This window comes from Geotrypetes seraphini, chromosome 3 (genome assembly GCF_902459505.1).
Source record: "Geotrypetes seraphini chromosome 3, aGeoSer1.1, whole genome shotgun sequence".
In the NCBI taxonomy this organism is placed as follows: Eukaryota; Metazoa; Chordata; class Amphibia; order Gymnophiona; family Dermophiidae; genus Geotrypetes; species Geotrypetes seraphini.
In genome coordinates this window covers 249,309,598-249,326,006 of record NC_047086.1, presented here as the reverse complement: position 1 = coordinate 249,326,006, position 16,409 = coordinate 249,309,598, and the positions used below count along the sequence as shown (strand labels likewise).

The following is a 16,409-nucleotide window of genomic DNA, read 5'->3' as shown; positions in this document are numbered from 1 at the left end:
TGGCCCCAGAAACATTTTTTTCGGCTAATGCGGCCCAGTGAAGTACACCCCTGATTTAGACCTTTATCCTCTCCTTTACAAAGCCGAGCTAGCATTTTTAGCGCCATCCACCACGGTAACCACTCTGACGCTCATAGAATTCCTATGAGCGTCTGAGCTGTTACTGCTCTGGCCGGCGCTAAAAATGCTAAGTGCAGCTTTGTAAAGGAGGGGGTTAGTCACTGAGTTTAGACCATTTGCAGTTTATCTTACTTTAGTCATATGATTCTGTAATAATATTGTTTTATAGTGTAATTTTATGGAAATATTTCTTTTTCATTTTACAGAGTATATTTTTTCACTGTAAATATTATTTTCTTCCAGGTTAAGCTATGTGACTTTGGTTTTGCACGCATCATAGGTGAAAAATCTTTCAGACGATCAGTGGTGGGGACACCAGCATACCTTGCTCCTGAAGTCCTTAGGAGTAAAGGTTACAATCGTTCTCTAGATATGTGGTCAGTTGGAGTCATTGTCTATGTGAGCCTCAGTGGTACATTTCCATTTAATGAAGATGAAGACATTAATGACCAAATCCAGAATGCAGCATTTATGTATCCACCCAGCCCATGGAAAGAAATTTCAGAAGAAGGTGAAAGAATTGATATTATACTAATGGGAACATTATTGTATAATCTGCAATCAATTAATACGGCAGCAGTTAACATAGCAGTTAATGTAGCTGGTTTTAAGAAAGATTTGGACAATTTCCTGCAGGAAAGTTCATAGTCTGTTATTGAGACAGACATGGGTGAAGCCGCTTTTTGCCCTGGATCGGTAGCATGCAATGTTGCTACTTTTGGGGGGTTTGCCAGGTACTAGTGACCTGGATTGGCCACCGTGAAGACCGGGTACTGGGCTAGATGAACCTTTGCTCTGACCCAGTAAGGCTATTCTTATGTTCTTACTGTCTTCTATTTTGGGAAGTTGTAAGTACTCTTGCGCTAGCTGTATTATCCAGTTAGCACATGCTAACTGTAACATGCTAGCTGGATAATGCAGGAATGCTCACTCTCTGCCCATGATATAACTCATCCCAAAATTAAAAAAAAAAATCACTAACATGTGGGTTGCACAAACAAACAGGCTAAAGCCCACCTCCTCCGCAAACTGCATTAATGTGTTTCTGCTGTGGCTTGTTCTTGAGTGCTATGTGTTAAGAACTTAAAGCACTTTAGAGACCCTTTTTGCTAAAGGGCATTATGTGACCATTAATTCATAATTTATCCCCTTGTTACTGCATCTTAAAGAAAAGCAGGCAAGAATTGGGTTTGGCTGAAAAAGCACACAGGGTTTTGTTTTACCTGGTTTTCAAAGTATTACACTCCTATTCCTAGCAAGGACCCTAGGCTCCGACAATGTAGGCCAGGGTTTCACAGGCCTACGTTTCCGGCACCTAGGGTCTTTATAGAATCGCGGCCATCATGACTAGTGATGCAGAAGTCCAGCGCCACACCTAAACCTGCCCACTTCTGGGCTTCAGTGTCACTAGGCACCATGGATCCAGGAACTGGTCCCTGAAGGCGCCTAGTGGTGCCTAATTTTTAAACTTGCTTTTTAATGGTGCAACCAATCATTGCACCACTTAAAACCACATAAAATGCTTAAGTTAGGTGCCTAACTTTTGGCGGCCCTTATAGAATCCAGGCAAAAAGTCTTAAGTCTGTACCTGTTACACTCATAAAGTGTTTACTACGCTTAGCGTTGCACCTCCCCCCCCCCCCCCCCCGCCGCGATCTGGAATCCCCCAGCACCCACCCAAACACACTGCTTACCCCCATCTGGCACCGGCACCAACGCACAGGACGTGCCGGTGCCCGAAGATCTGCGTCTTCTTGATTGCTGGGCCTTGAGCATCTGTGCATGCTCAAGGCCTTCGAGTTCATGCTCTCTTCGAGATTCTCCCTAGCATCTCCCTAGCATGTGATTCAGGTTATTCTTCCCAATGTGCATCAGTTTGCATTTGTCCACATTAAATTTCATCTGTCATTTGGATGCCCAGTCTTCCAATTTCCTAAGGCCCGCCTGTAATTTTTCACAATCCGCATGCGTTTTAACAACTTTGAACAGTTTAGTGTCATCTGCAAATTTAATCACCTCACTAGTCGTTCCAATTTCCAGATCATTTATAAATAAGTTAAATAGCACTGGTCCCTGTACAGACCCCTGTGGCACTCCACTGTTTACTCTCTTCCGTTGGGAAAAATGACCATTTAACCCTACCCTCTGTTTTCTATCTGATAACCAATTCTTAATCCACAACTGAACTTTGCCACCTATTCCATGATACTTTAATTTTCTCAGGAGCTTCTCATGAGGAACTTTATCAAAAGCTTTCTGAAAATCTAGATATACTATATCAACCGGCTCACCTTTATCCACATGTTTATTCACACCTTCAAAGAAGTCAAGCAAATTTGTGAGGCAAGATCTCCGTCAGCTGAACCCATACTGACTCTGTCTCATTAAATCATGTTTGTCTACATGTTACACAATTTTATTTTTTATAATCGTTTCTACCATTTTGCCCAGCACCAAAATGAGGCTTACCGGTCTGTAATTTCCCAGATCTCTCCTGGAGCCCTTTATGAAAATCGGCTTAACATTGGCTACCCTCCAATCTTCAGGTACTACAGACGATTTTAGTGACAGGTTACAGATCACTAAAAGCAGGTCAGCAATTTCATTTTTGAGTTCTTTTAATACCCTGGGATGTATACCATCTGGTCCTGGCAATTTATCACTTTTTAACTTGTCGATTTGGCTTAGTACATCTTCCAGGTTCACCGAGATTTCTTTCAGTTCCTCCACATCATCACCCTTGAAAACCTTTTCTGGTTCAGGTAGATCTCTTACATCTGTGCCTACAATTTGCAGAAACTGTCTTTACAAGTAGACAATTGCTCTGTATCCACAGGTTGTGTAGCTAATTGATCTTGCTTGTAAATAGAGAAAACAAAGCTGATTATCTCTAGTAGGTGTTTGCTGTAGACCAGCGGTGTCAAACTCAGGCCCGCGGGCCAAATTTGGCCCACAGGGTAATTAGATTTGGCCTGCAATTAAATTCCCTCTGTTCCTTCTCTCCCTCCATTCCATTGTCCACCATCTCTCTCCCAGCTTCCCGGTCTCACCTTCAAGGCAGCCTGCAGAGGATCGCCGGTTGGCTGTAGTGAACCTAGCAGGCTGCTGTCGACCTCCGCAGCACATTCCCTGTGCCACGGTCCCATACGTCAGAGAAGGGGCAGGTCTGCAGCAGAGGGAACGTGCTGTGGAGTCCGATGGCAGCCTGTTAGGTTCACTACAACAGACCAGCGATCGTTTGCACCTATTAAGGTGAGAGATTTATTCTTCTGTTATTGCAAACGTTTTAAAATGTAATAATATTTGAGAGATTTATTCTTCTGTTGTTGCAAACATTTTAAAAAGTAATTTTAATGAATAACTTCTAAAGACTCTTGTTTTTTTCAGCCATTGATTTAATAAACAATTTGCTTCAAGTGAAGATGAGAAAACGTTTCAGTGTTGATAAGTCACTTAGCCATCCCTGGCTACAAGTAAGTAATTATTGATAAAAGTTAGAATCTAAAAGTAAAAGTCAGCACTGGGGACATCATTTTAAAAGCATGTAAATAGTGGCATTCACATGTTTAGATTATATTGATGTATATATAGCAATTTCAGAAAGTCTCTATTTGCACATGTAAATAGCCTGGTTGCAGAGATTATAAGAGGCATGGTTTGGGCAGGCTGAACCAAATGCACTTTAAGAAATACCCACACCAGCTTCTACCCCTGCCTGAAACATATACAAGTACCAGCTACCTGATCCCCCAACCTTAATGTGTTTTCCTTTCCCTCACTTTTTTTATCCCTATTTGTATTGTATGTTATTTCTATTAGTATTGTATGTTATTTTTTATTAATTTGGTTATATGATATTTTATTGTAAGCCACTTAATTACTATGTGATTTGTGGGATATCAAGAAATAATAAAAATTTGAAAATACCACTTTTCCAAGGGGGCAATTTCACTAACTCTCAAAAGATAATGGAAAAACAATATTTCCCTCCTCTCCTTACTTGGCCCATTTATGTGCAGCTTTTATAAAATTCAATAATAATTCTACTGCTTCATGTATTCATTCTTTAAAAAACATAATTTTGATTTCTTCTGGAACCTCGGCGACGCCACCCTTAATCGGCTCAAAATTTCATTACTGATAGGGATTTAAACATCAAATCGTCACTGGCTCTCATAATTATTCTTAACTTCTATTCTTGTAATCTATAATTTTTAAAGTATTAAGAAAATACAAATGTCTCACTTATCTTTGAGTTAATGAATCAAAATCAGACATGGGATTCTTCATCCGATATGATTCATGTTTCACTGTAACATTGTATCAAGGTCTGTCCTCTAAAAAGTCAAAAGACAGATTTCAGGATACTTCTATAAAATGTTTTTCTTATATACCAAAATTCTATTTCTAAAAAAGTTTCTAAACACCTTTCTATAATACTGTTATCTCCTGACTCATTTCTCTTACAGTCCAAAATGGTGCCAGCATTTTCCGGGCAAGTGTATACATTCATTCAAAAATTAGCTGACTCACTCTACACCAATCACAGGTCTTCTAACACCAATGTCATCCTTTCAATTTTTGCATTGAGCCCAGATGGGCTAACCATATTCAATTAAATTATAAAGAGCAAAATTAGATCTTTAAATAAACTCTCATAGTTACCACCCTCCCATCCTACTATAACTTGATCAATAATTCTCAATTTAAGATCTGAAACATAGAGAATGACACGGGGACACATTTTTACCTGTTCCCATGGGATCTATCTCCATTCCTGTCCTGTCCCCCTGAGTTCTGTCCCTGTTCCTTCCCCATCCCTGCAAGCTGTGTCCTCATCTGCACAAGTGTCGAACACTTAAGTTCAGATGACGACAGAGCTTGCAGCAATAGGGCAGGGACAGGGATGGAGATAGGTTCCACGGGATAGGGACAAATTTGTTCCAGTGTCATTCTCTAATGGTAACCTTTTTCCAGCCAATGATGAACCACTGGTGCTTGAATATTTGATGTTACAATTCTTGATTTTTGTTAAATCGGATGGAGCAATGGATGACCAAATTCAGACTAAAACTAAACTCAGAGAAAACAAAATTTTTCATAGCAGCACCATACCCACTCGACACTAAAGCACCAATGTGCATCAACAACCTTAGTTATCCAATTCAACCCATTATGAAGATACTGGGTGTAACACTGGACCAAATCTGACCATGAAAAACCAGGTTGACTCCTTGATCAGAAAAATCTTTCACACCCTCTGGAAACTTCGGTCCATCAGAGCTTACTTCGATGCCTCATCATTTCGAATTCTAGTACAATCCCTTATTCTGAGTCAACTCGATTATTGTAACATCGCCTACTTGGCACTCCCCCAGAAATACATGCGGCGATTGCAACTAGTTCAAAATACAGCGGTTAGACTACTTTGTGGACTGAAGAAGTTTGATCATGTGACACCTTCCTATTGACTCTTACACTGGCTACCGATGGAGGCACGTGTGAAATTCAAGTTTGGTTGTTTTTGCTTCAAGGTACTCTATGGCTTAGCCCCTAAATACATAACAGACCTTTTCTCTTTCTCAACCAACAGACACAAGCAAAGCTCACACCTGAACTTCGTTTCTCCACCAGTTAGAGGTTGTAAATTTAAAAGTCATCATCAACATCTTCTCACACATCAAGCAGCATTATGGGGTAAAGACCTTGAACAATTGCTTGTGCCTACTACCTATGGAGAATTCAGGAAACGCCTGAAAACACATCTATTCCTGAAATACTTAGGAAACCAACCTATTCAATCTTAGTCCTTAACAACCGAGTGCAAGAGCCACCTGTCGCTAAATCTGTACTTTGTTTATTCATTCAATCTGTAACTTTGTTTATTCACTCAATCTGTAACATTTCTAATCATTGTAAACCGCATAGAACTTCACGGTCCTGCGGTATATAAACTGTTATTATTATTTTTATTTATTTAGTCTCAAACGAATCAGCCAACTACTATTCCCCACATATACCAACTTACATGGGCAAATAATAATATACACTACATTCGTACTCAAGCATGAAGTAGTAATCAGTGCTTGAACCTGCAACTTAGTCTGATAGTCCACCCATATTGATCCTTCCAAAGTTGAAACACACTGTTGCCAATTTCCACAAACATTATATATTGCATATTGGTCCACATAATCAACCTGATCGAAATTTTGTGATGAAAAATATTCTCCAATTGTTTTTCCTGTTTTATATGCGATCATTGGAAAATATTTAAAACAAGGATACAATTGTAATACATTCCAGTGTTTTTTCATATGATATTTAGCCATATTTAAAAATGGAACTACATAATCCAGCTGTTGATCATTTGAAATTGATGATATCTCTTGAAATAATAATTCCCTTTTTGCATATCTCACGCTCAAGAAGGCTTGTCGGACTGATTTCTTCAGATATCCCCTCTCAAGAAATTGATTCTTGCCTGTTTATGAAATTGTTCAAAAGTAATACATACTCTTCTCAAATGTAAAAATTGACTGTTCAGTAAATTATATTTTAGGGTTCCTTTTACAAAGCCACGCTAGGGCCTTAACATGCAAAATAGCGCGCGCTAGCCACTACCGCCTCCTTTTGAGCAGATGGTAGATTTTCGGCTAGCGCACTAATTTGGTGCGTGCGTTAAAAACCTTTGTAAAAGGAGCCCTTAGTTTATACAGATGGAAGCTAGAGAAATGAAGAAAATTTATTTTTTTTTCTACTGGTTTCCTATTCAGGGTAGTATATAAAGTTCCTGAAGCTTTATAAATCAAAAGATCAAAAAATTCAATCTTATCTTCCTTCACCTTCATTACAAATTGTAAGCTGGGTTCTATTATTCATCCATGTTGTAAAGGAATATAGATCTTCAGTAAAGCTTCCCAGTGAAAAATGATATAAAAAATCTCTTCCAAAGCTTAACATGCTTAAAAAAAAAGAGCTTGAATACACATAACTCTCCTCAAACTCTGCTACATATAAAATAGCAACTGACAGTGCTAGGTTAGCCCCCATAGCTACCCCTTGAGTTTACTCACAATAATGTCCATTATTCCAGAAATAATTCTTTTTAATTACAAGCTCAGATAATTGTAACAGGAAATCAGTAGAAATTCACAGTGGCATCACCCGATTCTTTAATATCTTCTCTATTACTTTTAAAGCTCCATCTTGTGAAATTTTTGTATATAGAGAAACCACATCCATTATAACTATCCAGGTTAAATCTGGTAGAATAGTAAGCTTATTCAATAGTCTAATCATATGGTACGAATCTTTTAAATATTACTCTCTTCATTGATTCTGGTCTTAAAAAAACATCCACAAACTTCCATAGCGGCTCCAAAATTGAGCTCACAGCGTGGTAGCTTTCTCCCAAGACCTAGATGTATTCCCACTATCTGCATCAGTGTCAGCCATCATTGAACCTTCCACTCAATGTTGCTATCTTTTCAAGTGAATTTTTCACAGTATGCTGTAATGATCACTCTCTATATCCGATCACTTGTCCTATACCATCAATGCTTGACTATCTCATGCACCTTTCCAACTCTAGTCTTTCCAACTCTAGTCAGTTAGAGTCTATCTCAGTGCTATTAGTGCTTTTCATGCCTCACTGGACAAAAAGCCATTGTCTGCACATCCTCTAGTTTCCAAATTTATGAAGGGCCTTTATCATACCAAGCCATCTGTCAAACTTCTAGTGGCATGGAATCTCAATGTGCTTCTTCCCTAATGAAGTCTCCATTTGAACCAGTCTCATCTTCATCTCTCAAGCTTAGTGGCTATTACATCTGCATGCTGAGCCAGTGAACTCAAACGCTTGTGTCAGATTCACCTTATAAAATATTCTAACACAATAGAGTGGTTCTTCGCACTCATCCCAAGTTCCTCCCAAAAATCATCTATGAATTTCATCTGAATAAATCTACAGTATAGTTCTCCCTGCCTTGTTTTTTTTCCAAAGCCATACTCACACCCAGGTGAATCTGCTCTCCACACATTGGACTGTAAACATGCTCTCGCCTAATATTTGGATTAGACAAAACCTCACAGAACTTCCACTCAGCTGTTCCTGTTGTTTGATCTTAACAGGCTAGGAGCTCCTGTCACCAAGAGAACCCTCTCCACATGGCTGGTGGACTGTATCTCGTTTTTGCTATGCTCAAGCTGGATGATGCTTGAAGGCCGTAACACCGCACATAAAGTTCAAGCCATGAGAACTTCAGTAGCTCATCTATGTTCCATGCCTATTGAGGACATAACATAACATAAAACTTAACATAAAAATCCATTTCTAAACCGCATCACCTTAAGTTCTATGTGATTAGCTAGGAATACACAATTGATAATAATTAGGAGACTAGAAACCCAAGAACTTTGAAAATAAGTAAGTCTTCAATTGTCTCCTAAAATGCAAATATGAAACGGATGGCAATAGTAAAGATTTAAACTCCTTATCCCAGATTGCAGCCTGGTATGAAAGCATCCGATCGTGATATCTTTTTCATTTACAACCTTTCGCCAATGGAAAAATCAGAAGAGCTTTAGAGCTTCAAGAGGATTTTTGAGTAGAAAAACAAAATAGTTCAATCAAATAGGAAGGAGCATCGCCAGCTAGAACTTTGTAATATATACAACCCAGCTTAAAGATAACCCGGGCCACTACTGGCAGCCAGTACAATTTTTGGTAGAAATGAGATACATAAAACAGAGTTACAATGATTAGCTAGAGAGGTAAGTTGTAGATCTTAAGAGCATTTAGAGGTCGTGTTGTTATTGCTGCTTCAGGAATTTCTTGAAAAGTGTGGTTTTTATTTCTTTTCTGAACGTCCTATAGTCTGGGGTGGTCATCAGAAGGTTGGAGATCTGGTTGTCCAGCCTTGCGGCTTGAGTGGCTAGGAGGCCGTCGTGTAGTTTTGTTCTTTTTACTTCCTTGATTGGGGGGGGTATGAATGGGGAGTGCGTTTTTCTGTGTCTGGTACTGGGTGCTTGGATGAGGCGATTGTTCAGGTATGATGGGCTGTCTCCGTGTAGGGTTTTAAATAATATGCAGTAGAATTTGAATTGGATTCTTTCTTGGATTGGGAGCCAGTGTGAGTTTATGAAGGCTTCAGTGATGTGGTCATGTTTTTTCAATGAGTAGATGAGTCTCAAAGCTGTATTTTGGATTGTTTGGAGTTGTCTTATCGTAGTTGCAGGACATGGAAGGAAGAGTATGTTACAGTAGTCCAATATACCTAGTATTAGGGATTGTACTATAAGTTGGAATTGTGTTCTTTCAAAGAATTTTCGGACTTGTCTCAGATTTCTCATGATTGCGAATGATTTTTGAATTGTTTTATTTATTTGCGGTTGCATAGTGCAGCATCTGTCTATGGTCATGCCTAGTAGTTTTATGGTGGTTTGGATGGGATATTTGATTGCGTTTATGTCTAGGTTGGTTGTGGTTTGGATCTTGTCATTTTCTAGGAGGATGAATTTGGTTTTGTCTTGGTTGAGTTTAAGTTTGTGATTTTTCATCCAGGTTGTGACTGTTTCAAGTGTTTGGTGAAGTTTGTCTGTCATGGTAGGTTTAGAATGATCGTATGGGACGAGGATGGTGATGTCATCCGCATAACTATAGGAGGTTATGCCTAGATTATCCAGATGCGTTCCTAGAGAGGCAGTGTAGAGATTGAAGAGGGTAGGGGATAGTGGAGATCCTTGTGGTACGCCGCAGGGGTTTGACCAGGATTCTGACTTTTCTTTGTTTGATTTTACACTGTAGGTTCTGAGTTTTAGGAATCCTTCAAACCAGGAGTATACTTTATCTGAGATGCCTATTGCATCTAAGATCTGTAGAAGGATGTTGTGGTCTACTAAGTCGAATGCTGCCGATAGGTCCAGTTGTATGAGTAGCATTTTTTTTCCCTGTACTAAGTTGTTGTCTGACGGTATCCATAAGGGAGCCTAGTAGTGTCTCTGTACTGAAGTTTGTTCTGAAGCCTGATTGCATGGGGTGGAGTAGGTTGTGGTCCTCTATGTAATTGGTGAGGAGTTTGGCTACTAGGCCTTCTATAATTTTGACATATAGCGGAATTGAGGCTATAGGTCTAAAGTTAGATGGGAGGTTTTGTGGTGCTTTTGGGTCTTTTTGGATTGGGGTGATGACAATTTCGCTGAGGTCAGCAGGGAATGTGCCTTCTGTGAGCGTGAATTGGATCCATTGTAGAGTTATGGTGCGGAATTTTACACTAGAGGTGGTAAGGAGATATGAGGGGCAATGGTTGAGGTCACAGGAGGCATGGCTGTATTTTTTGTAGAATTTGTTGAATTCTGACCATTGTATGTTAGGGAATTGAGTCCAAATTCTGTCTGCTGCGGTTGCCTCTTTTCCTGTAGGGTGGATTGTGATTGGATTTTGATGGGATGGGTTAAGGATGAGTGTGGCTCTGGTGTTGGTGATTTTGTTCTTGAAGTGTTCTGCTAAGAGGGTGGGTGATGGTGGAGGTGTGTTCGTGGTGGTAGTGTATGGTTTGGTGTCTGTTAATTCTTTCAGGATTTGGAATATTTTTTTGGAATCTTGGGTTTCCGTGCCTATGAGATTAGTATAGTAGCTTTTCCTCTTATCTTTTAGTAGATTTTTGTATTGTTTGTTGATTTTTTTCCAGTCGGTTTTTGTTTGATCTTGGTTCTTTTTTCTCCATTTTCTTTCTAATCTTCTGCACTGTCTTTTGAGTTGGAGTAATTCATTATCAAACCATTGGTCTGATTTCCTGCTGGTTCTGGTTTTGGTTTGTAGGGGTGCCAGGTCATCAAGGATGTTGGTGGATACATTTTTCCAGTGGGAGATGAAGTTTTTTGGGTCGCAGTCTTGGATAGTTTCGTCTACATTTGACCAGAAAATGGTTGGGTCGATATGTTTGCGTGAGGTATATGTGGTTTTTTTTTGATTGAGGTGTGTGTTTGGTCTTGGTCCAATTGATGTTGAAGTTATAAATGTAGTGGTCTGACCATAGGGATGGGGACCATGTTCCGTTAGGAGTTTGGATTGCTGGATTGGATGGTTGGTGAGACATGAATGCAGCAATGTCCAGTTGATGACCTTTTTCATGAGTGGTTTGTGGGTTTAGGATCTGGAAGGATAAGGCATTGAGGAAGGATAGACAGTTATTTGCTGGTGTGGAGGTTGTGTCTTCTAGGTGTAGGTTTAGGTCTCCTAGGATGAGGTTATATTCAGCTGTTAGTGAGTTTTGGTAGATGAAGTTTTCAAATTCAGGTCTCACTGTGGTCCAGTTTCCTGGTGTTATGTAGCAGAGCAAGCAGCTTAGAGAGTTTTTTAGTGTTGGGTTTGTGAGTTGACACGCTAGGAAATCCATTTGCGGAGTGGATGTTTTTTCAAGTATGTTTAGAGTTAGGGAGTTCTTGATTATTATTGCTAGTCCTCCTCCTCTTTTTTTCTCTCTGCAGGTTACTGTTATTTTGTATCCTGGCGGGCATACTTCTTTTATTCTAGGGTCTGTGTCTGAGGTTAACCAGGTTTCAGTGAGGAATAGGCAGTCAAGTTTTTCTGTTTTTATCCAATTTTTTATGTTTTCTGTTTTGGGTCCTAGAGATCTGATGTTAACATAGGCACATGTAAGGGAGGTCGTGTCGGTCGGGGGAATGTAAGTTGTTTCCGGGTATATGAGTGTTGTGGGAGTTGGATGAGATTTTGTTTTCGGAGTCATACTTTTTTAAGTCATCTGTAAAGCAGTCATCTGGTCCTCAATTCATATATTTACATCTTATTATTGTTTGGAGAATCATTCCAGATAAGAATGTTAGTTCACCCAAGCAGTTCTACAAAATTTATTCTCTACTTTGATGCCAACTTCCCTCCCAACCCTCTGTGATTTTGATAGTTAGAGAGTCCCCACATGTGAAAATATCCTGCCTGCTTGTCCTTAGATAAAGCCAAGTTACTCACCTGTAGCAGGTGTTATCCAAGGACAGCAGGCACCTCCCACCTCCCCTAGTTGGCTTCTTAATTCTTTTACTGAAGTGATGATCCCTCCGAAGGCACCTGCATGTGCGCTATATGGGCAGTTTTAAAGTTGATAGTACACTTTTTGATTGTCCATGCCATTTTCCTTAATGATGTTACCCACATGTGAGACTGCCTGTGTAAATAATTAAAATATTGGCATATATGCATATAGCAAAGTTACTCACCTGTAGCAGGTGTCCTCAAATAACACCTGCTACAGGTGAGTATCTTTGCTTTATGTATATATGCCAATATTCTAATTATTTACACAGATTCAAAGCATAAATGTTAGTGTCTGCTTTACAGAATTGCCCCAAATGCCCATCTACAGGGGTCATATGTCATACCCAGTAGAGCTTATATTTTTGTATTCTACTTATGCATACAACTATTTTGATCAGATTTGCAAATAATCCAACCAAACTTTTACACATTAAATTTCCTTGCTTTATTATCCCTTGTTTTAGGATTATCAAACCTGGCTTGACCTCAGAGAATTTGAAACACGAATCGGAGAACGTTACATTACTCATGAGAGTGATGATGCACGCTGGGAAGAATTTGCAAATGAGCACAATCTGACATGCCCAAAACATTTCATTATGGCTCCTAATACAGATGATATGGAAGAAGATCCTTAACCAGCCAGGCAAAGCTTCTCTATTAGGGAAAGACATTTTGGCCCTAATTCTGTAAAATGCATCTAAAGTTAGGTGCTGTTTAGGTGCCTAAGTTAGGCGTCCTTTCTAGAATCATTCTCAGTAGCATTCAGCATTGTTTAGGCGTCTAACTTTTTAAGTGTCCTTTAGAGAATCAGGTTTAGGTGAGATTTAGACAGCCAAACAATGTCCTTAATGTTATAATATTTTATTATTATGTTATTAGAATGGTGATTTTATGCTGTTTGTCACTATAATTGTAATACTGGGAGTTGGATCTGTTTAATACTTTTATTTATTTCTCTTCCATCAGACAGAGTGACTGGGATTCGAATGAGCAACATTAGGATAGAAGGCTGTAGGTTTAACCAGTGTGCTGTAGAGTGAGTTAGCAAGCTGCATAGCAGTTGCAAAACTAGGTCTTATAGGCATTGTAAGGAAGTCTACTTTTGAGCATAGTTTAGGCTTCAGATAGACCTGAGTTCTAAGGACAGAACTTAGGCACTCTTTGGACGTTCTTAATGCGATCTGCTAAATAGCGCTCTGGGTTTTGTTTTGTTTTTTGCTTTATTAAGCTCAAAATACATTTAATAAGGTACCACATAAATGGGGCACATCAAAACAGATATATTGTATGCAAAACCTTCTATTTTTGTGGACAAAAAGCAATGCTATTTGCTAATTAGAGGAAAAGATCCATTAACTGAAGCATAGCACATGAAAAAAACAGCTTTGTTTCTTGCTAAAAAGCTACCCTTTTTTACTCACTGAAGATTGCTCCAATGAGGTCATTCTTGAAACAGGTGGATTCAGCAAATAAAGCACATGACAAAAATATATAGATTCACCCCCACAATATTTCAATGTCCCATAAATCCTTTATATGAAAAGTACAAATCTTACTTAGGGTTTCAGATTTGCCATTTGGCGCCACTCATTTCTGGGGTCACCAATCAATTTTTGCCAATGGCTTCTTCACCAGCCCCATTAAACTTTTTTAATGTTTTTTATTTTTGCCTTTATATATATAAAGTGCTCTGTGCAAAATTTATAAGTCACTTCTTAGCTTTTTAAAAATTTGCAAATAACTTAATAACTTAGCTTAAATCTTTTCTGCTGTTAACATCGGGAAGGGACCTGTCATTCGACATGTTTCGCCCTCAGGCTGTTTCAAGAAAAGTCCCCTAAAAACATAAAAGAATAAATACAGGCATTAAGCCTCACTGCATTGCTATATCTGCTCTCAAAACACATTATTAGGAGTAACATGGTTTAAAAGATTAATTTTAATAAACCCTTACTCCTTCTGAGATTTATTTGTACCATCCCGATCCACATAGCATTTAAAGGAAAAGAGGGCCGCGGCGTTTTTCTATCTCCTTTAAGTACCTCCCCTTTCAAGACGTCAATATTACAGGCAACCAATCAGGATCATACGAGTGACATCCACTCAATTTCTTGGTTAAGCCCTCCAGGTTCCACTGTTCTAAAAAAATTAAACGCTGTTTATGATTTCCTCCCTCCCACCCTTCTATTATATGCTCTATCACCCGCCAATGTAAATCCCTTATCGTATGGGCATGCGAAGCCCAATGTTGGGTAAGTGGAGCTTCCTTCACATCATTGAGAATCCTAGATTTGTGCTCATTTAACCTAATATTTATAGGGCTGCTCGTTCTTCCCACATAGATCAACTCGCATGGGCATGTGATAATATATTCTGGGACTTACAGGTAGTTTTTGTTTTTGCTGTTATTATTATATTTCTTTTGGGGGGCTGCCAAGTACTCCCTTCAATAGTGCCAGCGCACCATTGGCAATTTTGACATTTACTGTGTTCCCCTTCGCCTCTTCTCTAGCATCATCTCTATATCTATATCAGGCTAGATGTTCTCCCAAATTTTTCCCCTGGTTATAAGCAATTATAGGAAATTCCTCAAATAGACTCGGTATTATCTGAAGAACATGCCAATGTTTTTTCATACAAGTTATCAAAAGGTTAGAGCGATTATAAAAAGGGAGAACACAAGTCAGTCTAGAATTTTCTTGAAGAGTATTCTCTGTTTGTACAGAGGGTTGCTTATTTAAAAGTAGTTCACGATTTGCAAACTTGTCCCTCAGAAAGGCTTTTCGGACCGACTTCTTCGGGTACCCTCGTGATATAATGTGCTGTTCCAACTCTCTTGATTGATAGAGGAATTCCTCCTCCTCTGTACAAATCCTCTGTAATCTAAGGAATTGCCCAACTGGCAAGTTATATTTCAGCTTATAGGGATGGTGGCTATGAAATTTCAAAAGAGTGTTTCTAGACACTGGTTTTCGGTATAGAGTAGTTTTTAGGCTGTTCAAATTGCAATTGATGGTGAGGTCCAGGAATTCAATATTCTTAGAATCATACGTCAATGTGAATTGTATGTGAATATTCAATTGGTGTAATATATTCACAAATTCATTCAAAGTTTGCTCCGTGTCCCTCCAGATAAAAAAGACATCATCCAAAAATCGCCTCCAACATACTACGTTTTGAAATTGTACTAATGGGTAAATCATGGTCTCCTCCATTCGGGCTAGATATAATGTTGCCATTGAGGGGGCTAAAGTAGCCCCCATTGCTACCCCCTGTGTTTGGATGTAAAATTTTCCTTCAACCAAAAATAATTGGCGGAAATAACCAGCCTTGCCAATTGGATCAGGAAGTCAGTGGATATTCTTACTGGAGCTTCTCTCTGTTCCAAATAGTGTTCTATGGTCTCAATTGCTGCTTGTTGAGGAATCATAGTATAGAGAGACTTTACGTCTAGAAAAGCCAATATAATAGGGTTAGCTCCAATTTCCAAATCCTGTAATATCATAATGAAATGAGAGGAATCCTTTATGAACGATGTCACCATTGCAACAAAAGGTTGTAAAAAATGGTCTATGAATTGAGAGAGAGGTTCCAATACAGACCCTCTTGTTGATACTATCGGTCTTCCGGGGGGTTGACCTTATTGGAGCAATCTTCAGTGAGAAAAAAAGGGTAACTTTTTAGCAAGAAACAAAGCTGTTTTTTTTCATATGCTGTGCTTCAGTTAATGGATCGTTTCCTCTAATTAGCAAATAGCATTGCTGTTTGTCTACAAAAATAGAATGTTTTGCATGCAATATATGTTTTGATGTGTCCCGTTTGTGGTGCCTTATTAAATGAATTTTTGAGCTTAATAAAGCAACCCCCCCCCCCCCCCAGAGAACTATTTAGCAGATTGCATTAAGAACATCCAAAGAGTGCCTAAGTTCCGTCCATAGCACTCGGATCTATTTGAAGCCCAAATGAAGCTCAAAAGTAGACCTAGTTTTTATTCACCTACAATATATGCTTCATATGGATGCCCTAGGTCGCTCAGTGTTATGTAAATGAATCAAAGGACGCCCAAATTGAGTCATTGCCCAAACCATGCCCATTCCACGCCCACGCCTATTGAGTTAGGCGCAAGTTTTAAACATGGGTATCCATGAAATTGTGGCTGCATCTACAAAGTGGCTGTCTACATCGTTTAGGCATGACTTGGGCGCCCTTTATAGAATCAGGGCCTTTATGTCTT

At 39.1% G+C, this 16,409-nt stretch overlaps 1 protein-coding gene across 5 annotated transcripts in view; it reads left to right on the top strand.

Annotated features, from left to right (window-relative positions):
• PRKD3 (protein kinase D3) overlaps positions 1–13,314 on the top strand; it is a 213,384-nt gene extending 200,070 nt beyond the window's left edge. For all 5 annotated transcript variants that reach the window (XM_033937717.1, XM_033937718.1, XM_033937720.1 and 2 more), the window contains 3 exons: positions 364–631; positions 3,508–3,593; positions 12,637–13,314. In XM_033937717.1, the coding sequence (XP_033793608.1) occupies positions 364–631; positions 3,508–3,593; positions 12,637–12,810 (528 nt within the window). In that variant the 3' untranslated portion in view covers positions 12,811–13,314. The remainder of the gene's footprint in view (positions 1–363; positions 632–3,507; positions 3,594–12,636) is intronic.
• Positions 13,315–16,409: the final 3,095 nt, after the last annotated feature.